This window comes from Microtus pennsylvanicus, chromosome 9 (assembly GCF_037038515.1).
Source record: "Microtus pennsylvanicus isolate mMicPen1 chromosome 9, mMicPen1.hap1, whole genome shotgun sequence".
In the NCBI taxonomy this organism is placed as follows: domain Eukaryota; kingdom Metazoa; phylum Chordata; class Mammalia; order Rodentia; family Cricetidae; genus Microtus; species Microtus pennsylvanicus.
Window position 1 is genome coordinate 49,396,998 of NC_134587.1, and position 26,350 is coordinate 49,423,347.

At 42.2% G+C, this 26,350-nt stretch overlaps 1 protein-coding gene across 3 annotated transcripts; it reads right to left on the minus strand.

Annotated features, from left to right (window-relative positions):
- Nucleotides 1-820: 820 nt before the first annotated feature.
- Fbxw2 (F-box and WD repeat domain containing 2) lies at nucleotides 821-25,205 on the minus strand. Of its 3 annotated transcripts, XM_075985967.1 has the most exons (8): nucleotides 25,127-25,205; nucleotides 24,917-25,025; nucleotides 19,029-19,538; nucleotides 10,678-10,872; nucleotides 8,500-8,633; nucleotides 5,553-5,639; nucleotides 4,341-4,510; nucleotides 821-1,422 (listed from the first exon to the last, which is right to left on the minus strand). In XM_075985967.1, exons 3-8 carry the CDS (start codon nucleotides 19,516-19,518, stop codon nucleotides 1,134-1,136), a joined length of 1,365 nt encoding a protein of 454 aa, XP_075842082.1. In that variant the 5' UTR covers nucleotides 19,519-19,538; nucleotides 24,917-25,025; nucleotides 25,127-25,205; the 3' UTR covers nucleotides 821-1,133. The 3 variants fall into 3 exon arrangements, with proteins under 3 accessions (XP_075842082.1, XP_075842083.1, XP_075842081.1); XM_075985968.1 differs by lacking the exon at nucleotides 25,127-25,205 and having other exon boundaries at nucleotides 24,917-25,114; XM_075985966.1 differs by lacking the exons at nucleotides 24,917-25,025; nucleotides 25,127-25,205 and adding an exon at nucleotides 24,643-24,885.
- Nucleotides 25,206-26,350: the final 1,145 nt, after the last annotated feature.

A 26,350-nucleotide genomic window follows, 5' to 3' on the forward strand; every position in this document is an offset into this window, starting at 1 on the left:
AGGTGTCAGACCCCTTGGAACTAAAACTGTGACTAGAACTGTGGAGCTAGACAGCTGTGAGCTTCCATGTGGGTGCTGACAGGGTTTCTCTGTGTAACAGCCCTGGCTGCCCTGGAAATAGCTCTTATAGACCAGACTGGCCTTGAATTTATAGAGGTCTCTGCCTCCCAAGTGCTGGAATTAAAGACATGCACCATTGCTGCCTGGCACAGCCAGTGCTCTTAACTGCTCAGTCATCTCTCTCCAGCCCCTCTAGTATAGTTCTATCTCAAAACAGATGTTTATGTGTGCACATGTATATACATTTATGCACATGTACATATGCTTATTCATGTGTGTACATGTGTATATTTAAGCCTGGTAGGAATCTTAGCTGAACACCTGACCACACACCTCAGGAAACTGGGCTAGAGAAAGCACATGACTGACATAATCTTCCAGCTCCAAGCTCTTACTACCCCAGTTTATCTCTGTGCCACCAGCTAGGAGCAGACCAGCTTTCTCCACATGTAAATGAAAAGTTCAGAAAACTCTCATATCTCTTAACAATAGCCAATCCTACCTCTGCCAAGAACTGTGGTTTACAATGAGGCTGAAGCTGTCAACCAGCAGACTCGGATCTGCACTAGAAGACATTTTGTAGAACAGGGCTTAGTAGAAAGTTAATGAATGTCACAGGACTCGGGTCTTTTAACAAGGGCTCTTGTAAAATTCAAGCCTAACAATATCATAGCACCTTTGCTTCAATTTCAAACAAAGGGTATGGGAGAAAGCTTTAATAACAGACTCCATGTGATTTCATAGGCAATCATTTAGCAGGTTAATGAATCATTTAACTGTCTTTACTCCATATTCCACTCAGAAAGATAAACCCAAAAATGCAACCTCTTATACTGACCAATGTAACTAAGTACAAATGAAGTAAGTCACTGTGTACCTCATTAGCATGCTGCGTGTGTCAGTAAGACAAGCCCTCCCGCCCCAGCCCTGGCGAACAGAGATAAGTGATTGTGCACTGCGCGATGATACCTTTAGGTGAGAACTTTGGTTCATGCAGTAGGCTGCCACAGACGTTGCACCCAAAACCCGCAGCCCTGGCACCCAAAGTCAGTCAGCGGTGGTAGCTCTAGGTGTCAGCCGTGCTCCTTCCACAAGACCAGGTGAATACTGTGGTCAGGCATGCTGGTGGCAAAAACTAAGCCCGTGTCATTGTGCCCATCCAGTCCATTCAGCCAGGATGCTTCGCCTGCCAGGAAGCTGGAGCCTCTCTTTGATTTTCTGTACTCCGGCAAAGGCCAGCGGCTAATTAGGCTCTCTGTCCTCAAATCCATGATGTACAGGTAGTGGTTGTCAAACAGCAGGGCAAAGACATCTCCAAAGCCAAGCAAGGCTAAGTTTGCTACCTCAGGTGTCTTGATGACCCTACAAGGAGGAGAGTTCAGAATCATGAAACAGAAGTCAACTCTGCTGTAGATCAAACAACTAAGCAACTTTAGAGCTAGTAAGATTTTTTTCATAAAAAGGAAACTGTGAACCGGGAATGGTGGTGGATGCCTTTAATCCCAGGCAGAGGGAGGCAGATCTCTGAGTTCAAGACCAAGCTGATCTACAGAGTGAGTTCTACAACAGCCAAGGCTACACAGAGAAACCTTGTTGGTGTGTGTTGTGTGTGTGTGTGGAGGGCGCGGGGGGGGGGGGGGCAGGACGGAAAAAAAAAGCCTACCAGGATAATATTCTATGAGAGTAGGGAAATAGTCAAAAACTGCTGGTCCTTGGTGTGAAAACTACACCAGAGCATGGGCTATAACCTGGGCTGAAAATGGGAGAAAAAAAAAAACAAATGGAATACTCAAGAACAGCATATATCTAGTTAAGCTAAACACTCCATCTGGTCAATGACATTTTTGTATATAATAAAAAATGAAAGAAAAAATTGTATCTTATTAGTTTGTTTTATGGTATTGGGAATTAAGCCCCCAAAGCCTCAGACAAACTAGTCAGATGTCTACCACTGAGCTACCAAGCCCTGTAATTGGCTATTGAATGTTGGTCTTCCCTCTTCTTGGTCAGTTATTTCCATGACTTTGGTTTAATGTTTTTGCTGCTTCCCTGTGTACTTCAGAATGCCTGACTCACAGGTAAGTGTTCAATAAATGCCTTATAACAAATAAAGCCGAGGCACAAAGAGCAAAAAAGTAGAAAATTCATATAAAAGACCAAAAGGAAGCAGGGTGGGGGGTGGTGGTAATCCCAGCACCATCAATTCAAAGCAGGATGTCTGTGGAAACTAGAATCCCTACTGGCAGTTTGGGTCCTGGGCTGTTCAACATCACAGCCATTCTCCACCTAAAGTGCACAGCATGCTGCTATTTGTGTTCTTTTTGCTTGTTTGTTTTGTTAGCTTCAAAACTAGAAAGGTTCTAGGAACCATGGCTGCAGGATTTGTGCTGGGATTTCAAAACGTTTTCTTTATTTGTGTTTGGAGGTAGAAAAAGGCAGAGACAGAATGTCTGCTTTCAACTTTAAACCTAGCACTTCCTACTAGCAAACAATCATTCAGGTTCATTACTTAAAGCTAGTATGCCCAAACTCTAGAACATCAATAGAACTTTCTTTCAGGATTCTGGGTAGGAAGCACTGAAACAATGGTGCGTGCGTGCATGCATGCATGCGTGTATATGTGTGTGTGTGTCTAGGTCAGAGGACAACTTCCTTCCACCTTTGGGGTTCTGGGAATCAAACTCACATCGTCAGCTTGGTAGTAACCTTTACTCACTCTGATCTCACGGATTTTTTGAGCAAGTATTCATATAGCTGACCTTCAACTTCAGCTTGAAGGTCAGGATTTAGCTCAGGATTTACTCTGAACTCCAGATTCTCCTGCTACACCTCTGAAGTTACAAGATTACAACACCTATGGCTCAAGTTCTTTCAGTTTCCTTCTCAGTTTTGGTGCCCTTGGCTTATGCCTGCTATCTGGATAACAGAGCTGTGGTTGGATGAATGCTGGACTAGATGTAGAATATAGGCCCTTACACTTTTAGGCTGCTTTTATCCTCTTCTCAAAGCATGATTACCCGAGAAGTGAATCTGACAGTCTGAAACCTGAATTCTGACTCAGATGCAAATGAGGCTGTAGCTGAGACCAGGGAGCCAGAGCTCATCAAAGTCATACTAGGGGACTAAAAAGAATCATATCCTGTATAAGCTGACCTTGACTGTATTTGTCATAATAGAAACAATGACGACAGTGTTCAGTCTTTTCTAATCCATTTTTTATTCTATTGTTTCCTGAACTATGCTACACAGTACTAACTGAATTATTAATAGGTGTGCAATCCAAGAGACTAGACAAATTCAAACAGTCCTTCTTAATGAAGGGTTTCTGAGTTATTAATAATAAAGATTTTCAGCTCCTGTACTAGGTTCATTTATAAATAAAAAACCTGAGGCACAGAATTGAGAAATTTAGGCAAAAATCACACAGACCATAGGAGAGAATAACAGATCTTTGGCATGAGAGGTGCCAAAGAGCCTAAGACTTTGGTGCCTAAGTTCAAGACTTTTTTTTAAATCAAAGTAAATTCTCCAATTTATCATACAGCACCCAAACATGTCAACATAAACTTCCAGTTCCAGAGTTGGAGAGATGGCTTGGTGGTTAAGAGCACTGGCTGCTCTTCCAGAGGTCCTGAGTTCAATTTCCAGCAACCACATGGCGGCTCACCACCATCTGTAATGATGTTTAGTGCCCTCTTCTGCCTGCAGACATACATGCAGACAGAACACTATATATATAAAATATATAAATAAACCTTTAAAAAACAAAACAAAACCCCCAAAAACCCTTCCAGTTCCTAGGAAGGGGTCAACAATATTCAGTGGGGCACAGAATTGCCATTGAAACTCTTATGGAAGGAAGAAAATCTAGTTTACCTAGTCACTAGTCAACAGAAGACCACTGACTGACTCCACTGGGAGTCAGGACCAAATAACAGTGCATAAGTTCAACTGATGATGAAGTCGAACTTAAAATATTAGACCTGAAGGAGGTTGGAAAGGTCTTCTCATCTATATCTCCCATTTTCCAGAATAAGGTTTTGATTCCTGAAAGGGAAGAAGGGGCTCATGATTCAGAGTAAGGGAGGGATTAGAACCTTGATCTTTAGATCTCAGCATATGACACTTTTTCACGTGCTTCTAAAACATTTGCCTGAATGCAGTATATACAACCCCACTTTCCAAAAGAAGACACTGACGCGCACACTCAGATATTCTCTTTACACCACTGAACTGTAGAGACTTTCAGAGGCCCAGCACATGGACCAAGGAAACATTACCTGAGAATATCATAACTGGCAAAGTCCCACTGGTATAGACCAAGCGCTGAACTGCAGACAATGTATTTTCCATCAAAATGAAGTCTTGGCTGCAGACAGATGCTTCTATCCTCAGAGACAGACAAGGTCTTTAAGCACTTACAGTTGATTTCTCTCCCAATTGGCCAAATCTACCAAAAAAGGAAAAAAAGGGAAGATGATTGATCATATGAATAAAGAAAAGCTAGTGTTTATATAACATGGAAAAGAAAAAATGGCCCCACTAACAGACACAAAGAAAATGCAGGGTCAAGACTCCTGTTTTAGTCAAGAGTCACAAGTTTAAGTCCTGATTTTCTGTGATTTTAGGTCAAATAGTTAACCTCTCTGAATGAAGATAATGCCTCCCACAAAGGTGGTTTAAAAATGCAAGGAAATGGAGTGTCAGCTGGGCAGTGGTGATGCTCACCTTTAATCCCAATACTCAGGAAACAGAGGCAGGCAGGTCTCTGAGTTCGAGGCCAGCCTGGTCTACAGAGTAAGTACTTGGACAGTCAGGGCTACACAGATACCCTGTCTCAAAAAACATGTGTCTTGTAAATACTTGGTAAATTGTGAAATAAATCAATGTTTCTTTTTGTAGTTTAGATCTAAGAACTGAGGAAGGTAGGAACCTTAAGAGAAAAGTCTTAATGCTTAGAGTGCTGAGGCAGGATTGCAAGTTTGAGGTCAGTCTGGGTTACATGACTGAGCCCCTCAAAATACAAAATCAAACAAAAACCACTAAGTACGTGGAAAACAATTTTTAGTGCTTTCTCCTTTGTGTGTACACTCATCAGTGTGTATAACACAGGGGTGAGTTCATGCGGAAGCCAGGAGTTGATGCTGGTGTCATTCTCAATCACTTTACACCTTATTTTTGAGATAGGGTCTCTCACAGAACTTCAGTGCATCAATTTGGCTACATCAGCAAGCTAGCAAGTTCCAGGGATCCCCCCCACTCCCCATCCTCAAGACAGGAAGTCTCTGTGTAGCCCTGGCTGATCTGGAACTCTGTAGACCAGGCTGGCCTTGAACTCACAGAGATCCAGAGATCCATCTGCCTCTGCCTTCCCAGTGCTGTGACTAAAGGTGTGTGTTACCATGCCTAGCTTTTGTCATACCTTTTTAGTTTTCCTTATATGCTATTTTTTCCCCCTTTGGTGAGATAAATTACAGAGGGAAAAGACTTACCTTAATCTCATATTTGTCTGCACTTAAGAGGATGTAGTCTCCAGGGCTGTGCAAGACAGACTTGACTTTACACTTCTGCAAAACCACCTATAAGCATAAGCATCTGTATTATACAGAGAACTTACCACTCTGTTCCTATGCTAGTTTTATACCGTTTTTAAATTAAAATATGAAAATGAGCTTGAGGGGCTGGAGAGGTGGCTCAGTGGTTAAGAGCTCTGACTGTTCTTCCAGAGGTCATGAGTTCAGTTCCCAGCAACCACATGGTGGTTCACAACCACTTGTAATAAGTCTGGTGCCAACTTCTGGCCTGCAGGAACACATGCAGGCAGAACACTGTATACATAATAAATAAATAAATCTTTAAAATAAAAAAAATGAGCTTGATATGTTATGCTAGAAAATATGATGTGGAACTCATTATTAGGTTAATTCTTGACATTTGTACTACAACCAGATTCTGTTACTGGCTGTATCTCAGTGTCTAGTGTTGGAAGCAGTTACTCTTATTTTTTTAAATTTGGAAGTGCTAACATTAGGATTAATTTTTAAAATTATGAAGTGCACATTTGGGATGTAGCTCAGTGGTGAATTGCATGCCTATCATACACAAGGCTCCAATTTGACCCTCGATACTGCATTCTCTTTATTATTACTGCTGTTAATATGCACACGCATGCGTGCGCATGCACACATACACCCCACAGGTAACTTAAACGTAAGGAGCCAAGTGTGGTAGTGCATGCCCTTAATCCCAGCACATGCAGGTCTCTGTGAAAACAAGGCCAGCATGGTCTATATAGTGAGTCCATGTCAAACAGGGCTACCTAAAACAACTTAGTTCTTAAAAAAAAACCAAATAAACAAGGAACATGAACTGAACACAGATGTAGACAGACATAGTCTCTTTTCAGAAGCATGTGCACCACAAAGGAAAAGCACCAGGCTCAGACTAAGACCCTGCAATCTGTCACAGAGATCTGCTAACCATGGCCCTGAAGAAAACAGAGCAGCCCGTGTGCTGTTCCTTAGTGCTGGAGACTGAACCCAGAGCCTCCTACATGCTAAATGAGCATGCTACCAATCAATGTGATATACCAGACTTACTGTTTCTCAGTTACTCATTTTTAAGATAGGAGATAAAATACCTATGACCTTACTTCATATAAATGGCAGTGAAGATGAACTAGAACCATACAAATAATAGTAAAGTTCTATAGGACTTGGGGTCACCAGCTATTGTTAGGTCCTAGGAATCTTTAAATAGATCAGCATAACCATTCAGAAGCCTGAGATATAGGAGCAGTGAGACCTGAAGATGTGTTAGCACACATCAGGCACCTCTGCTCAGTGCTGCCCCAACATCTATCTAATGTGCATAAGAATTTAGCAAATGACAGAGTCCAAGTCATAAAGGGAGGAGGAACTTGTCCACATCATAGGCATCATCCTGAGCCCACACCCGCTAGGGTTGTCTAAGACATAGTTTCCTGTTTGATAAGTGAAGTGTGTCTGGTGTTACCTATCTTCTCACAAACTTCCCTATCTTTACTTTTACCTATTCAGGGAAAATTTTAGATTGCCCACCCAATCTAAAACCTGGCAGGCATTTCTGAATCTCTCTTCTTTCTAACCTACAATGAATAACTGTAGGTGACTTTATATTAAAGATAGATCCTTCATGCATTGCCACACAAATCCAAGCCATTGCATCTTTTGCTTAGACTAAATCCAACTAGGCATCTTGTAGCCATGTGTATGTATCTCTAATTTATCAGCTTTCCACATTCAAATTGTTTCTCATACATAAATCACAGCAGACCTTAAATCATAACTTTCAATAGCTTTCTCAATACACTTCTGGTATCTACCAACCTTACTCTGGCCCACAACCTCTTCGTGAGGCCAGCTCTGGCCTCTACAGTATGGCTGAACTGGCCTTCCGGTGCTTTTCTGTCCCTGAGCACATGCATATGTAAACCATACCCTGCTCTTTCCACAGCTATCGCGTAGCCACCTTTTGGTCTGTCTCAAAAAGCTTTTCCTAATTACTCCCTAGATTTTCTTACACTGCACTGCACTTCTCCTTCACAGAACTAATTTGCAATTAAACAGCACTTTTTGTGAATTTGCTACATAGTAACCATTTCTTTTTTAAAAAATATTTATTATGTATTCAATATTCTGAGTGTATACATGAAGGTCAGAAGACCTCATTACAGATGGTTGCGAGCCACCATGTGGTTGCTGGGAATTGAACTCAGGACCTTTGGAAGAGCAGGCAATGCTCTTAACCTCTGATAGTACCATTTCTATTACATTAAAATCCATCAGATTGGACCCAGGTTTATTTTGTTTACTCCTACATCCTCAGCCTCTTGGAAAAGAGTATAATAAGCTCAAGAAATGTGTGCCTGCACAACAAGTATACCATTAATATTGCATTTGAAACAATTTAGTTTTGAAAATGAGAACACAATATTCTGTTAAAAGACTCATTTTTCTAATTTTATTCTCATATTTTTGTCATAATGGTGCTTGATCATAGGATCTTGTACATGGTTCTACCACTGAGCAACACCCAGCTCCTCCCTATCTCACATTTTATAAGCACTGCACTTTTTTTGGTTGGGGATGGTGTTTGAGACAGGCTTTCTCCGTGTTGCCCTGGCTGTTCTGAAACTCTCTATGTAAACTAGGCTGGCCGCAAACTCAGATCTGCCTGCCTGTGCCTCCTGAGTGCTGAGATTAAAGGTGTGTGCTACTACTATCCTAACACTTTTCAAAATGAAAATTACAGTTCTGAATCAAGAAGGTATCTTAACCACCATGCTCTGTGAGTGCATTTATTCTGCTATGATTCATCTACAATATATGCAAGATCTATCATCCTCCATTCCCCACCAGTGAGGAGCCAGATACAAAGGACATCCCTTGGTCTTCCTACCTTGGTGACCCATTCAGTATGTCCAGTGAGTGTGTTCAAGCATGTCCCAGCAGATAAAGCCCATACTTTCACAGCGAAGTCCGCAGAGCCACTCACCAGAATATCCAGTTCATCACTGTAGTCCACACTGAACACTAGTGCACACAACACAGTCAGAGTGAAAACACTTCACTGTCAAGGGATCTTTGTAAAAACAATAACATTTCTTCTCCTAGCTCTCCAAATAGGTAACTTCCTAACCAGGGCACATTAAGAATTGAGCTATTCAACCAGCAGCTTTATGATACAAAGAAAATCTACTTCAAAACTGTTATTATTATAGATTATCCTAAGGATGAGAAAGCCTGCAACTAACATACTCTCTTCTGTTTGTGTCAGCTTCAGTGTGATGGAAATGATGGCAACCCTTTTTAGTGTTTATAGGAAAACATCAGCACAGGCAGCCCTTTTAAGATCCACAGTGTGGTGACTAGAGAGATGGCTCAAAGAGCACTGGCTGTTCTTCTGGAGGTCATGAGTTCAATTCCCAGCAACCACTTTGTGGCTTACAACCATCCATGTGTTCTGGTACTCTCTTCTGGTCTGCATTGCAGGCATACATGCAGGTAGAACTCTCTATAATAAAAAGATAAATCTTTAAAAAAAAAAAAAAACAAAAACAAAACAGCAGTGTGAAGAAAATAAGCTACAGAACACTTGGGCTCCAGAAAGGCCAGGACAGAGAGAAACAAGGAACTCAAAGGTCAGACTTGGTCAACAGTTTCTAAATTTCTTCAAGTTGTACACCTAGCAACTACATTAGTTCAGGACATGCAGTGAATTTTCATTCAGTATTTTCTTTTCAAGACAGCGTTTCTCAGTAGCAGTGGAGCCAGTCCTGGAACTCATTCTGTAGACCAGGCTGGCCAGATCCGCCTGCCTCTGCCTCCTGAGTGCTGGGATTAAAGGCATGCACCACTATTGCCCAGCTTCAGTATTTGTTTTTAAATGTCTACTAAACTCAAAAGGACATTGGTAACCTACGGATAAAGACACTGGCCCTTCCTTCCAGAAAATGAGAGACAAGTTGTTTTTTTCAAGAGGTTACCTCTTGCTAGAGCAACACTGGAGATGATGACTACTCTATCAGAGCTATCAGAGGACTTCAGAAGAACTATTGGAGATGGGACAAGAAGAATGCATATAGCTTATTAAGAAAATAAGCAACACTCCAGGCAGAGGGGACAAGAAAGGCATGGATTAACAGCCACAGCAGTGTCAAGAAATAGCAGAACATTTTTAGAGCAGGACCTCCAAAACTGGTAAGGAATGAAATCTCTAGAAGCTGTGGTATCCTTATGCTGTGTATCACTCCGTTTAATGGATGGGATCCATATTAAACTATAGACTTCTTGTTTGTTTGTTTGTATTTTGAGACAGTGTTTCACTGTGTAGCCCTGACTGGCCCAAAACACACAGAGATCTGCCTGCCTCTTAAAGGTGTGTGCCATCACACCCAGCTATAGACCATCGACTTCTAAAACAAATGAGAGTGGATTAAAATTTTTTAAAAATATATAAGGATAGTTGAAGGGAGTTGTTTAGTAGAAGAGCTAGGTTCAAAGAAATATTAACACCAGGTACAACATAAGGAACTTAGGCTATCAAAGTAAACAAGATAAGCCGAATCACTGACCTATGGAGCTTAGAGTAGGAGGTAAGGTAGTCACTATGACTATGTGTGTAAATAGGACATTCCAGAATAGAAATTTCTTTCATGTTAGTCCCAGGATGTTGCTTGTTTTACTCACTTAGCAGCCAAGTACTAACTGGATCTACTCTGTGTAGATAAAATCTGTAAACTGCCCAAGGGGTTTTCAGTTTTGAATAAATAAACAGAATATTTGGGTGTGCAGGATGGAATCCACTAAAAGCAAATGTAAGCAACTGTGCAGAAAGAGAAATAATCTGGGAGAGAAGGACATCTATTCCTAGTACATAGGGTCATAAAAGAGTTCTGAAGGCTTAGAAAAAGCAAAATTGTGGAAATCATTCCAAATGTAGCGAAATCGCTGCAGTAGTAAAAAAGAGAAAACCACAGGTTAAAGCAAGCAAGAAAAAAAAAACTTAAAGTATTTGACTCTTGATCTTAATAGGCATGGGTAAAGTAATTGTAAAGACCCTCAAAAAAGAACCCACCCGCCCCCGTGTGTCCCCGGAAATGCTGTGTCCTGGCTCCAGAACTCCATTCCCAGCAGGCCACGGTGTTGTCAAAGGAGCCTGTCACAAGCTTCTGTTCATCGAACTTCACAGCTGCACAAGTGTGGGTCTGGATGCCGTAAACACACTGTCCTGTGCTTACATCCCACAGCTTTGCAGACAAGTCATCTGACCCTTGAAGAGAAAAACCAGAAAGGTTAGTGTGACCTAGACACCTTAAAGAAGGACAGTCAGTCCCCTCTGGAGTGCTTCTTCTGCTTTAAGGCTAAGAAAACCAAAGCATAGACAGAATAATGTGTTTGTTGGGCTTCAAAATGGCATTAAATATACTAGGACAGAAAGCAGGTGTTGCAGAAGGACCTCCCGCAACAAGCAAGCTTATCTTTTCCCATAATCTTCCGGGCTGTAGGATATAAGACTAAGTCACCTCTTTATGCTTCTATTTGCAACATTTCCTTTCTCTGGCTAGCAGAGCTTTCAGATTGACTTTAGTGTTTGTCTTACCTATGGTTGCATGTTTACACTTGAATGCCTGTCTACTCACTGCCCAACGATCCTGAATAAATAAGGACTGCTGACTAGGAAAGCACAGGTGAGCCTCAGGTCAGTAGGTAGCTTTTACATGAGCTAGTTGGTAATTTCTTGAGCCATCTTGAAAGATGTCAAGGAACTTCAATGAACACTAGGGATAAATCACCCTCAAACTTTCATATCAACTCACAGACAGCTTAAATCTGGAGGGAAAAGTGGAGGAAGCCCTGAGTGTGTAAACTTCTGAATGAATATGTAAGGTCTGTCAACTCCAAGACCAGTTGGCCCATGGTAAATTGGCAAAACGGTTAAACAGGCTAAAAGGGATGGCAAAACTGTCCATGGAAGTATGAGTGTTTACAAAAGACTGACCAATGTGTAAAAAAAGACTGAGAACTGCAGCTTCCTCCTCCCAGCTGTTTACAGTCAGAGACTGGCTGCCTAAGACACCTCCTACTGAGACCAAGGAACCCTCCCATTGTGCTGTACCTAATAAACACACCGAGGTTCTGGGTTACTGTGGTTAGAGAACCCCACCCGATCCCAGCTTCACTGTGTGTGTGTGTTCTTTCTTCAGGGCTCCCAGCCCCAAGTCACATGGGACACAGCATGGCCTCTGAGGAAAAGTTATACTAATCATGATGGTAATTCAGGACTGAGTTTTTATTAAGTCTGCAATTCTAATCACTAAATTTTGTCTCAAACTTTACTTTTAGAGGCTCAACAAACGACATTTTGAGAAACACTAAATACAGTTATTTTGACTAGGACATTGTATTCTAGGAAAGCTCCAACAAGTTAATTTTCAAAAGCTGAAAAATGTTTAAACAAGCAGCCATCAGTGCTCTTAACCACTGAGGCATCCATCCTGACATCAGGGTTTGTGCTGACAACCCAGCATAATTTTTTATTGTAAAAATACCACTGATGGGCTGACAATACAGTTCAGTGGCAAAAAAAAAAAATGTTTAAACAAAACCAGCCACAAAATCCCCCACCCCCATGGGCTGGAGAGATGGCTCCAAGGTTCAGAGCAAATACTATCCTTGCAAAGGATTTGGGTTCAATTCCCAGCGCCCACATGGTGGCTCACAACCATCTGTAACTCCAGTTCCAGGGGATTTGACACCTTTATCTGACTTCTGAGGGCACTAAACACACATGTGGCATAAACATACACTCTACACATTAAAAGACCGTGGGCAAGACTTCCATGTGGACAGACTCCAAGGACACGGAAATGAAAACTGCCTTACTGTCAGCTAGCTATTTAGGTCTCTGTTTTCCTCTCTAGAAAATGAGAGGCAGGGTTTGCTTGTGGTTTGTGATGGACACTTCTGGATGGAGACTTGCTGGGAATTGAACTCAGGACCTCTGGAAGAGCACCCAGTGCTCTTCAACTCTGAGCCATCTCTCCAGCCCCCTAGGATGGAGACTTTTAAGATCACCAAGGGATCATTATTGGAATACACAGTGCGCTGAGAACACAGCTCAGTGGTAGAGGTGCAAGGTTATGAGTTCTACCCCAACACCACAGAAAATTAAGAAATGAGCATACAAAGACAAACCTCACACAAACAGGAAAGCATTCTAGTTTAGAGATGTGGAATTAAAAAGGTTGTCAGGCAATTCTCCACCATCAGTAACACTTGAGAAGCAGAGGTCGGCAACAATATGCCCAATAGAAACAGCATATAATTTTGTTTCCAATGGTTACTTAAAAAATGAAGTGTATTTTATTTAATTCTGTTTGTCAAAAGTGTTAATACTTTAACATGTAACAAGGTATCAAAAGGACACACTTTGTTCTTTTACATTCCAAGTCTTTTAATTCTGGTATTTCCCATTTTAAGGGCTGGGGAGCTGGCTTGGTGGTTTTCTCACTCAATCCAGAGGTTACCACAGACTGAACATGACCTAGCCACAATATTCTAAAATCCAGATAAAGATTAATACTGAAAAGTAATAAGCACATTTCACAAAAATCTAGACTTGAAGCTTCTCTTGCAAAGTCAGAAATGACCAGTGAATCCTACATGGTAGAAACAGACTGCAGTGGAGCAGAAACTGCTCTCTGGAAGGGCAGGCACTGCGACTTGGCACAGTCCTCAGGAGACTTTCACCTACATTAAGTCATCTTCCTGATGGAGCGTGTGTACCCTCTGAGCAGAGGAACGGCCCTGCTTCTCCCATGTGGCTCTCACATTGTTGTCTGTTGATGTCGCGAAGTACACTAAGTTCTTCTTTCATCATTTCAGAAATAATCTAACAGGGAGAATCATCTCCCTGCAGACCAGGCCAATCGTTAGCACTGGCCATCACTCTCTTTGGTAATGCTATCTCACTGCCAAGTTCAGGATCCCACTATTCACCCAAGTGAAAATTAAAGTTTTTGAGAAACAAATTATGGGCTGCAGAGGTTCTGAGTTCAATTCCCAGCAACCACGTGGTGGCTCACAACCATCAATGAGATCTGGTGCCTTGGCCTGCAGGCAGAACACTATATACATAATAAATAAATAAAATATTTTTAAAAAGAAACAAATAAATAAGGAAGTGAGGGGTGGGACAGGGAGCTCAGGGGATCTGATACCTATTTTTGGCCTCCCCAGGTTTCCCCCCATACACAAACATAAAAATTTATTTTTTATTTTTGGTCTGACTTGGTATGCCTGGGACATACCAAACAAGCCCTTTCTGTTTGTTTATTTGTTTTCAAGACAACGTTTCTCTGAGTACCCCTGGCTGTCCTGGAACCTGCTCTGTAGACCACACTGGCCTTAAACTCACAGATTGCCTGCCTCTGCCTCTTGAGTGCTGGGATTACAGGCATGTGCCATCACCTCCTGGCAAAAATAATAATTCTTAAAAAGAGACACAATAACAGAAACACATCTATAATTCTTTAACTTATTTCTCTTACCTGTGAAGTCTCAAGCATGCTGCCATTAGAAATTTCAACTAACACTTTAGATCAATTTCAAAAGCATGATGTAATTTTTAAATGCAAAACTGATGAATTATAATAAAAATAATATATACCCATTTAGAAACCAATCTTTTTTTTAACCACTGAGCCATCTCTCCAGTCCCCCATTTTTTTAAAAAAAGATTTATTTATTTATTTATTTATTAATTATGTATGCAGTATTCTGTCAGCATGTTATGTCTGCAGGTCAGAAGAGGGCACCAGATCTCATTATAGATGGTTGTGAGCTACCACCATGTGCTTGGTTGCTGGGGATTGAACTCCAGACCTCTGCAAAAGTAGTCTGTGTTCTTAACCTTTAAGCCATCTCTCCAGCCCCTAAAAACTAATCTTAAACTACAGGGTTTGGGAGCTGAACGTGGCTTAGTGGTGGAATACAGGCCTAGCACGCACAGACCCTGGATTTCTAGTCGCCAGCACTGAAAACAAACAAACATACAGATTTGGGTCCACTAACAAATATTAACAAGTAGCTAGAGGACTTGAGGATTACTTCCCATTTATTTTTTCAACAAATAAATGAGTTTTTTCCTCCTCTTTCTTACATGTATGAGTGTGTATGTGTATGTATGTTTGCATGTGGAGACCTTGGGACAATGTCCAGAATCTTTCTCTACCACTCCCCATCTTTATTCCTTATGAGGCAGAGTCTCTCAGTCAAACTTACCATATGACTAGCTAATACAACCAGCGTGCCTCAGGGATTCCCTGTCTCTCCTCAGGAAGCTGGAATCACAGTGGGCTGCCACACACATCTGGTATCTCCATGGGTTCTGGGAATCCCAAGTCCAGTCTTTCTACTTGCATGGTAAGTGTTTTGACCGCTCACCATCTCCCCAGCCCATAACTGAACTTTTATTGCAAGAAAAGAAATGATGAAGAGGAGTATAATTGTGAATGCCAGTAATCCCCAAACTCAGAAAGAATATTGCTACAAGTTGGAGGCTAGCTAGCTATATTATGTACTAAGCTTCAGGACAGCATAGGCTAAAAAATCAAGACCTAGCTTAAAAATAGCACATGCATGCACGCACACTCACACTCACAGAGTAACATTTTTTAAAGTTAAGAGTCAAGGCTTGAGATGGCTTATCAGTTAGCACTGGCCGTTCTTGCAGAGAACATGAGATCTACTCGCATACCCAGATGGTGGCTTACAAACTATCAATAACTCTAGTTCCAGGGGAATCAATGCTCTCTTCTGGCCTCTACCAAGCATGCACATGGTGCATAGACACACACAGGCAAAACACTCTAAAATAAAAAAAAAGAAAGGCTGGGAGATCGCTGTGAGTTTGAGGCCAATCTGGTCGACATAGTAAGTTCCAGACAGCCAGGGGTACTCAGAGAGATCATGTCTCAAAAAACCAAAAAAGAAAGAAATGGGATTATGAAGACAATGAGCCCACTGCCAGTATTTAAGTATACTTAATATACTTAAGTCAATACCATAGCCTTTTTTTTTCTTCTTCAAGACAGGGTTTCTCTGGAGCCTGTCCTGGAACTTACTCTGTAGACCAGATTGGCCTTGAACTCACAAAGATCCACCTACTTTTGCCTCCCAAGTGCTGGGATTAAAGGTGTGTACCACACTGCCCGGCTTCCAAACCATATCTTAATTTAAAAAAAAAAAAGAGGCTACAGCCTTTATACAACTGGAAAGTATTACAACTACAAAGGACATCAAAGCACAGGAAAATGGATGATAATGTTCCAATAATCAGACTTACAGGGAAAATAGCATAAAGCAAGTTCAGGGTGACAAGCCAAACCATGACATACCACAATCAAATGACTAATTAAACTGAAAAGGTGCCTGGCATTTCAGAGACTAAGTCACCACATGGGAAAATATGTGCTTTATATAGAAATGCAATTTAAAAATAATCTTGAGAGGTTACTTCCTAACTAATAAGCAGATTATTTCACCTGCTGTGGGCACAGCAGCAATTCAGCACACGTGCAGACAGAAAGCAGGGATCAGTCACACTTGTGGAACTGGTAATTTTACTCCAGCCTCTGTTACAAGGGGAAGGGGATGCAAACAAAGTCATGAAACAAAAACCTGAATGTATACCAACATGGAAACAGCTACATGATATATTTACACAAAGGAACTTATCAAAAGTGAAAATTATATAGTTTTGGCACTCCAGGAATATTTGTTAAAAAATGTTCTGGATTGAACAGTTAATATGGTTATCTGTACACAGTGTACATGATGTAAGCAAACAGGCATTAAGACTGCTGGTAAGAACCAGAACTGGGCTGAAGACAAGGCTCTTACAGAGGACCCTAGTTTGGTTCCCAGTCCCATGTCAAGAAGCTCACAAATGGGAACCTGGTGTCCACTTCTTGCCTCTGCTGGAACATGAACTTAATGTGTACAAACCCAAACTCAGACACATGCATAAATACATGATTAAAAAAAAATTGGGGGGACTTAAAAGATGGCTCAGTTGTTAAGAGCATTGACTTCTAGAGATCCTGAGTTCAATTCTCAGCACCCACCTGTCTATAATTTTAATCCCGTGAGATCTGATACCCTCTTCTGGTGTGCAGACATACATGCAGACAGAATACTCATATAAATAAATCTAAGAACAAACAAAAAAATCCTAGAACCACTCCACACACAGCCAAGAAGGAATTACATTGCCTAAATGTGGACACATATCAGAGCCATTTGTAGAAACAAACATCCATTATAATTCTATAGTAACATAAAATTTAAAACTTTAACAGTTGTATATATAATGTATATTATATAGGTACATTGTCATGTGCTTCAAGCTTGTTAAAAGTACACTCTGTGAGGGCTCTCCTGTCTCATACTCCAGTGTGGCAGTTTGAATGAGAATGGCCCCCATAGGCCCATATGATTGAATATTTGGTCCCCAGTTGGTGGCATTGTTTGTGAAGAATTAGGTGTGGTCCTTTTTAGTTTTTTGAGACAGGGTTTCTTTGTGTCGTTTTGGAAACTATCCCGGCACTTGCTCTTGTAGACCAGTCTGGCCTGAAACTCACAGAAATCCACCTAACTCTTCCTCCCGAGTGACCACGTCTGGCTTAGGTGTGGTCTTGTTGGAAGAATTAAGTCATTGGGGGTGAGCTTTAGGCCTCGAATGCCCATGCCATTCTTAGCTTTCTCTGCTTCATATTCTTAGCTGCTGCTCCAGAACCATTCCTGCCTACCTCCCTGCTGCTGTGCTCATGGCCACTGTCATGGACTTTGGATTCATAAACCCCAAATTAAATGCTTTCTCTTATAAAGTGATTTGGCCATAGCATCTTATCACAGCCAAAGAAAAGCAACTATGACATCCAGCAGATGTATTTCAAGTGTTTTCCAAGGCACTTTGTCCAAGAACAAGTTGACCCCTGGCTCTGTAATTGGGAGAAGAAAAAAACAGGAAGCAGCTAAGGGTTTTTAAAACACCACATCGGGGGCTAGAGAGATGGCTCAGAGGTTAAGAGCATTGCCTGCTCTTCCAAAGGTCCTGAGTTCAATTCCCAGCAACCACATGGTGGCTCACAACCATCTGTAATGGGGTTTGGTGCCCTCTTCTGGCCTGCAGCATACGCACAGACAGAATATTGAATACATAATAAATAAATAAATATTTAAAAAAATAAATAAAAATAAAAACACCAGATCCTTCAAAAAAGCTAGAAGGTACACTATTTCCAACCAAGATTACTACAGTTTGTCCCATAATATAAAAATGCCTGCAGTGGCATGGTAACACAGGTTCAGTCAGGGAAGCTTGTCTGAGAAGAGAAGACTCTACCGGGAATATAAAGGACTATCTCAACCTCCCCAGTTAGTTTCTTAGGAATGCTGTTAGCACCCAATCTGATGACATCACCTGCTGCTATTTAATTGGACTCCTTCACTTGGTAAAGTCAGCTGTCTGCCTGGGGGTGGTGGTGGAGCTGGCTGACTTCACCAGTTGATTTCTGCTGGAGGTTTGTAAGCCCCCAAGTTGATAGTGTTATCTTGTGTTTGCTCTCCCAGTCATCTCTGCTAGATGTCTGGAGTGCTCAGTCTGATGGTTGTTCTACTGATTGCTATTTAGTCTCTAACAGACAATAAACCCATTCAAAACTGAAAGTACAGCTATGGTAGATCATTCTTTGTGGACTGTACAGAACGGTGTGTCGAACAGTCACTTAAATGCCTAGTTTAAAAAACATCCAGCTGTCTCTGCTTCTATGTCCAGACTTTCAGCATTCAATTCTTAGGGTTACAGGACTTTAGACCAAGGAAGGAATTTGTCTCTTCCCATCATTTTAAAAGCAAAGAAATAAACACAGGTTAAATAATCCACCCAAAATGTTCTTGCTAAATGTAAAAAGAGTGTTTAAATGATAAAATAAGAAACAAAATTAACAAACACAGAGGAAAAGTGTAAGAAGTAACCTACACCTTTCTGATTCACATTATACTTAAAAAAATATCTGGCTGGGCAGCGGTGGAGCACGCCTTTAATCCCAGCACTTGGAAGGCAAAGGCAGGCGGATCTCAGCGAGTTTGAGGCCAGCCTGGTCTACAGAGCAAGTTCCAGGACAGCCAGGTCTACACAGAAAAACCTTGTCTTGGGGTGGGGGGGTGGGGGGAAGACTATCTGAAGCTTTTGTCACAAACCCTTAGAAAAATGTCTCTTCCCCAGAGGAATGTGCGTGACAAATATCCCGTATAGGCAACGCTGGATCTTCTCAAGAGGGAGCTTACAAGGATCAGTTCTTGTAAGTTGGTAGAGAGAAGGAACACTGCTTCCCCTCCCGGGCGACTCGCCCAGGTCCTTACCTGTGCAGAGAAGTCCATCTCTGTAATAAAGTGCATACACTCTGGCACTGTGTCCAATTAATGATGAGGTCTCAAAGGCTTCGTGGTCCTCCAGCTGCTTCATCCTCAAGATAGCCTTCAAGTAAACCTTCTTCCAGTGCAATGCGTCCTGAACAGAATCATCTATCTGCCAGCCCAAATTCTTACAGGCAGTCTGCCACACCTCTGTGCAGGCACTTATCACCTTATTCCACTGCTTAGAGACCAGGCAGCATGTGAGTAAAGTCTGAGGATCGAGCCATTTTAACAAATAAAAACTGAGCTCCAGGGGAAGGAGTTTGAGGAAGTCCCGCTTGAGGAGGGTCTCCAGGTTATTGGAGAGGTGCCTGAGCTGGACTGCCCCACTCAGACTAATCAGGTGGTCCAGAGTTTCATTTTTCTGCAAGTCCGTCAGAGAAAGAAATGTAACAGAAATGTTATCAAGCCATGTCTCAAAGTCCTTTCTCTCCATAAGGTTATGGAAATATTTACCTGTGGCACATCAAAATATTGTATTAGTTCTGTTCAAAAAGACTGGTCAAGCAAGACTGCTAATAAACGAAGTATTAAAAATTAGTGTAAAAATGCATTACAATTTTATGCTTAGTTACTTCACAGTTAATAAACTACACTGAATGTTTTCATGCACACAAAAGGAAATGCATCTAAGAAAACATTTTAACAAATCGTGATATAGTAAATATGTCAGAGGAACTTATGTCAGTGTGTGACTTGCTCCTTTTAAAGTCTAATACACTCACAACCATCTGTAAAGAGGTCTGGTGCCCTCTTCTGGCCTGCAGACTTGCACACAGACAGAATATTATAAAGTCTAATACATGCCACATGCATTGTCCCCATAAAGATGTACAGAACATTCATAACAGTGTCTTCTACTCTGCACACAACCCGCCATCCGATCCATCACAAAATTGCTTCCTCACCAGACTCCTTACTAAATAAACTCTATTTGGGAAATAAAGTCACAAGAACAGCATCAGGATGTAACTGACATACACAAAGCAAATCTATGGAGCTGTGACCTATGCATTAGTTATGCTGGGAACAACCTGATCTGCCACCCAAAATTACAAAACTAACGGCTTAGTTTTACAGTAGATGTTGAAGCAAAAAGATGTGAAGAAGAAAAATAAACGTGTAGTAAGCTTTGCATTTTGGTGTGCCATCCCCCTTACAGCACTGTCTATAGAACATGGACTACTAAAGGCTGTACAGTTTGCTTTTAGAAGCCTTACATAAGCTAGTCACAAGTCTCTATCATGTTCCTTAGAGAGCCATGAGGGCTCTTACAGCCTACAAGAAAAAGCAAATTAATAATTCCCATAGTGCTAGGCATAGTGGAATGTGCCTATAATACTAGCACTCAGAGGCTACCCTAAGAGGATCGTGAAGTTGGAGACCAGCCTGGGCAATATAGCAATACCACAGTCAGATATACAAAGCCAAAAATAATCATCTGGACACTCACAGAAAACATGTGACTTCACTTTACAAATGAAACTACAGGCACAAGAAGCTAAGTTAATCACTGTGGCTCCAAAGCTAGTGAAATAGCAGAACAGAATAGAGGCCTGTGCTTTCAAGATCAGCATAGCAGCTGGGCAGTGCTAGCACGTGCCTTTAATCCCAGCAGAGGTAGGCAGATCTCTGAGTTCAAGGCCAGCCTGGTCTAAGGAGTAAGTTCCAGGACAGCCAGGGCTACACAGAGAAACCCTGTCTTAAAAAACAAACAAACAAAAAACCCCAAAAATAAAAACAAACAAAAAGCCTAAAACCACCCCCATCCACTCCCCCCAAAAACCAAAAAGATCAGCACAGCTGCTGGCACGCCTATAATCCAGCACACGGAAGGTGAGGTTGGGAGAAGTGAGTGAAGGTTCAAGGCTATCTTTGGCTATGTAGTTAGTTCAACCTAGCCTGAACTGTAAGAGCCACTGGAGGAGGAGGAGGAGAAAAAAACCTAAGAATCCTAACTTGGTCATAAGATCTCCAGATACTATGTGTATCTGATTATAGCATTTTACCTTTGAGAAAGTATCAACCTTCCAAGGCTAACTGGACAAAGGCTTAGCATCAACAGGCGTGTCAACTTATTCTTTATAATGAGGGTTAAATGTGTGTGTGTGTCCTTTAATTCCCAAACTCAGGAGGCAGAGGCAGGCAATCTCTGTGACTCAAAGCCTGCCCGGTCTATGAAGTATGTTCTAGGACAGCCAGAGCCATACAGGGAAACCTTATCTTGAAAAAAAGGTAAGTAAATAAAAATAAAAATTAACATTGAGAATTAAACTAATGGAAAGAGAAAAAATGCCAATAAAAATTATTTGCTCTGTACTGATAGATGTTAATATTGGGTAACAGGTTCATGGGAACTTAGTTTGATTTTTATTATGTTCAGACAGTGCCACGGCTTTTTTTGGGGGTGGGTGGGCATTCTTCTGATTACTTATAAGATTGCCATCTGATTAAAAAAAATTTAAAAATTTCCTGACATGTTACCTAGAGTAGAGCTATACAAAGCCAGCTTTCTTCCAGCTCTGCCATGGAAAGTGAGCAAAAACCAAGTTCCCAGCACCTGATTTGGCAAGACCACGTCAGACACAAAGTCATCTTAGTAGAAGCAACAGAACATTTCAATCAGTTCTCTCTAGCCTAACTGCTTGGGCTTCTGAAGACTACTCAAAGTCAGGAGTCTGGGACTAAAGGATGCACCCATTTATATGAGAGACCCAGTTCTTCATCTGCTGAAAGAACAAACAGTTCACACGACGTCATCAACTCATCTCGAAAAATAAGCTTCCTGTCTGATCCCTAGCATAAACTCTCGGTAACACATCCAGAATCCTACTTTTAAGAATAACTATTCACAAGACATAGCATTTGTTTCCGTGGGCACCTGAGCTATTGAACATCGCATTTTCAGTTTCTTTTTTACTGAGCCCCTGTCTGCTGAGGACAAGAATGACAGGTGTGTGCCACAAAGCCTGTCTCAAATCATTTAATTGTTCAGAGCATAATACTAAAACTCATCAACTTTTACTTTTCTAAAAGAACCAACCAATTTTAGAGGGACTTTCTTAAAACCACAGGTCTAAACTGAACTTGTTCTTAGAGCCTCTAGAAACTGGCAGCAAAGGTTCAGGGGGAAGCCTCAGAAAACGGGATCTCAACTCAACAGCATTCCTTCCAACAGTGGAATAGCCAACTTCAGAATGGTCTTTCCCGTTAGTGTGGAGTCAGGACCACTGGGTACAGAAGCAAGCTGGGATAAATGAAAGAGCTAGACCAACCACTAAATTTTTTTTAGCTGATTCAACCACTTCTTTTGTGATCATGGGAATACTCAACTAATGTCTAAGCTTCCATTTGTAAAACAAGCTATCCCAACTTCAGCAGTGTGAGAATCAGAAGTGAGGTAAGACATGTCCAGTCCTATAAATGCCTGGCAGGATGCCTTTGAGTAGTGCTGAGGCTGTAATGGACACGGCCTACTAGCATAACATCATTTTCAGTCCTATAGTCTCATCTCAGGTTTCTTCATACCTCGAAGAAAAACTTAAGCACTTGAGTTTCCCAGGCGTCTAATTCCATAAAGAAAGGCAGTTACTGACTTGAGGTGCTGCTTCCTAGGTGCTCGCTTCTCTCCACACACACCCCTCACTATCTTGCTCCTCTCACCCCTCTCAATGCAAACATCTTATTCTCCAGCTGGTAACAGAAACAATCACAAAGCTCTGAAAATGTATAGTATCAGAACGCATTCCTAAATTGGAAGATGGGAGCCTGAGTTTGGTGTATGTTGGCCTTAAGGGCTAAAGCAGTGCCTGTGAATACCACATTTGATTTTTTAGCATGGATCCTTTAAAATGTAAGTACTACTGCCCTTACTAGCAAAGACTATGGCCCAAGAGGTAGAGAGGCTCTCCCAGAGATACATAGGAAGCAGCAGCTCAATGTTACCCAGTCTCCACCCTCCATTTTACAGGCAAAGCATTGTGGGTGCAAAGTTTGAATATGTTTTCCCTCCATCTGCTCTGCCATAACTTGTGCAGGTAAAGAGTAAAAGATAAGTCCATGAGAAGACTCAGTGGGTAAAAGTGCTTGCTGCAAAGCCTAATGACCTGATCCCCAAAAGCCATGTGTTGGTTTGAAAGAAAATGGCCCCCAAAGGGAGGGGCACCATTAGAAGGTGTGACCTTGTTGGAGAAAGTGTGTCACTGTGGGTGCCGTCTTTAAGATCTTTTTTTTTTTTTTTTTTTTTTTTTTTTGGTTTTTCGAGACAGGGTTTCTCTGTGGTTTTGGAGCCTGTCCTGGAACTAGCTCTTGTAGACCAGGCTGGTCTCGAACTCCCTGCCTCTGCCTCCCAAGTGCTGGGATTAAAAGCATGCGCTACCACCGCCCGGCTTTAAGATCTTTTTTGCTCAAGCTTCCTTCAGTGTGACAGTCAGTTGACTTCCCGTTGCCTCCAAGATGTAGGACTCCTAGCTACTCCAGCACCACATCTGCCAGCACCCTGCCATGCCCATCATAACGGACCAAATCTCTGAAACCATAATTGAGCCCCCTCAACTAAATATTTTTATTTATAAGAGTTGTTATGTTGTCTCTTCACAGCAGTAAACACAAAGACGCCACATAAAGTTGGAAGGAGAGAGCAGACACCATAAAGTTGTTCTCTGGCCTATATTGCTCACACACGCATGCACTCAAGCACACACACAATTTTTCTTTAAAGAATAAAAGGTAGATATTGTTGTTTTCAGAAGGTTATCTCCTTGCCCCCCTTTTCCTACCAAGTAACCAGTTAAGCACAGAGGCAGGCCAGGCATGGTGGTGCACAGCTTTAATCACAGCACTCAAAGACAGAGACAGGAGGATCTCTGAGGCCAGCCTGGCCTACATAGTGAGTTCCAGTACAGCCAGAGCTATGCAGAGAGACCCTGTCTCAAGAAACTAAAAGAAAAAAAAAAAGAATCAGATGTTTTGAAAATGTGTGCATATTTTGTGAATATTCAGGAAACTGATTAAACAGGTTACTTCCAGGGAGAACTAGGAAGACAAGGAATAGGGATGAGATCCCTTTTAACCACACATCATTGTGGTTCAAATCGAATGGATACACTATTTTAAAATTCTCTTCCTCTCGCTGCTTGTGGGATTTAGAAAACTGTTTTTATTTTCTTGTCTGTTTTCTGAGCCAGGCTTTTGAGATGCAGCCTAGGCTGTTCTCCAGTTCACAGTTCCCAGGCCTCAGATGCCTGACTGCTGGGACTAGTGGAGTCACAGCCTCTTTGAAAAACTTCAAATAATGTTTATAAAACATGAGCTCTGAAATCTCACTTGTTGGGTAACCATGGACCAATCATCTCATGTACTTCAAGCACATTTCCTCACTTGTAAACTGTAGCCTGGTACTGCTTTACCTACAAGAGTTTGTGAGGATTAAATAGATTAAAGCGTTCTGCGCGTATCTGGCACATTATAAGCCTTCAATAAATGCAGTCACTGTTACTAAATAACTGTATGAATACAGTTATTTCGGCCTTTTTAAAAAAGTAGCATCCCAAATACACACCTGTTTTCAAAGCATACCCACAAGCACGGTGCCTTCCTACACGCTCTACAACGTTCTGTATTTTACAAACCACCTGTCCACACTTCATCTTTCATCAAACTGGTAGCCTTGGGGCATCAGTGTTAACTCATTTCGCAGCTAGAGAAACCGAGGCACCAGAAGGCAGGAACTTAGATCTAATTTTCCTGTCTTTAAAATGAACTCCGAATCCCTCAGCCCGCTCGTGGCTCCCTCGGTCCCTTGCTCCCGGAGCCGTGTTCCGCGCGGCACTGACCTGAGCGAGCGCCCCGGGGCCCGGGACCTCGCGCCGGGCTCACACCGACTAGGCGCGCTCGGGCCACCAGAGCGTCGCAGCGGCCGGGTCCGCTCCGCAGCCATGGCGCCTGCGGGGAGAGGGAGAAGACAGGCCGAGGCAGCGGGTCAGCAACGCCGCCGGCGTCCAGGATCCCTGCCCAGCCCGGCCCGGCCCATAGCGAACACAGACCTGGACCTGCGGCCGCTGCTCCAGGTCCGCAGCCTCACAGGGGAGCGGCTTCCGGTGCTGCTTGCGTCATCTCCGCGCGTCCCTCCGGCACCCAGAGCCAGCGCCTGGCGGAAGCGCCGGTACTTCCGTCCGCTGCCCACCGGGAAGGTGGAGAAGAATGGCCGGGGCTGGGGAGAGGGGCGGGATACAGCCGGTACCACCTGTCTGCGCTTACACCTAGTGATCCTGGACTAAAGCTTCGTTTCAAGGCGACTTTCCAGATTTGTAGGGAGTGTTTATGTTCCTCATCGACCCTTGTTTTTCACCGGGGAGAGGGGACTCAGGCTCCCAATAGAGATGTATCTAAATTCAAACAATCCATTAACACTTGATACATCCCAAACATGGTTCTGGCACAGATGAACAAATACCTATCTGCGCGAGGTCTACATCTAGTAGTGGGAGAAAGACAGCATAAACTACTAGGCAAACTTTGCGGAAAGAGGCAAAGGCTGTGGAAACGAAACTCGAAGCACTCTGCTCAAACTGATTACTCAACCACGGAGATGGCTATTCTCTGTAACACTTAAGTTACTTTGTGAGAGTCAAAGTTACATTTTAAGTTTTAATTACTATGCCTTAGGGATCCATGAAACAAAAATTCCTCTGATCTGCAAGCCCCTTGCCCAAGGACAGATAGTTCCTGAAATGCTGGAGGCTGCTGTTTATGGGAGATAAGGAGCCACGCTTTCACTCCCCTAAACAAACAAGTTTGTTGAACCCATCTGCACCAGCTGTGCTCGGTCACATATGAGCAGGAGGTACATAGGCAGGAAATAGGACAGGATGTATGCTTGCCCCTGATTGGACCTAATGGGAAATGCAATGAGTTATGGGTTTTCCTTTTTTTTTAATATTTATTTATTTATTTATTATGTATACAATATTCTTTCTTAAACCTTTTCCTTCTTAAACCCTTGTAAAACTTGATTCTGGGCCATAGTGTTTTATTCTGTATTGGTGGGATTAACAATTTATCAGCTGGCTCAATTCCTTTTGCTTTCTCCAACTAGAAGTCATTCTAAGGAGAAGCTCTCCCAATGCTGCAGTGTGAAAGTTTTTTGTTCTTGTTGGGTTTTGTTTTTGTTTTTGAGACAGGGTTTCTCTGTGAATCTGGCTGTCCTGGAACTCCCTCTGTAGACCAAGCTATCCTTGAACTAAGACCTGCCTGCCTCTACCTCCTAA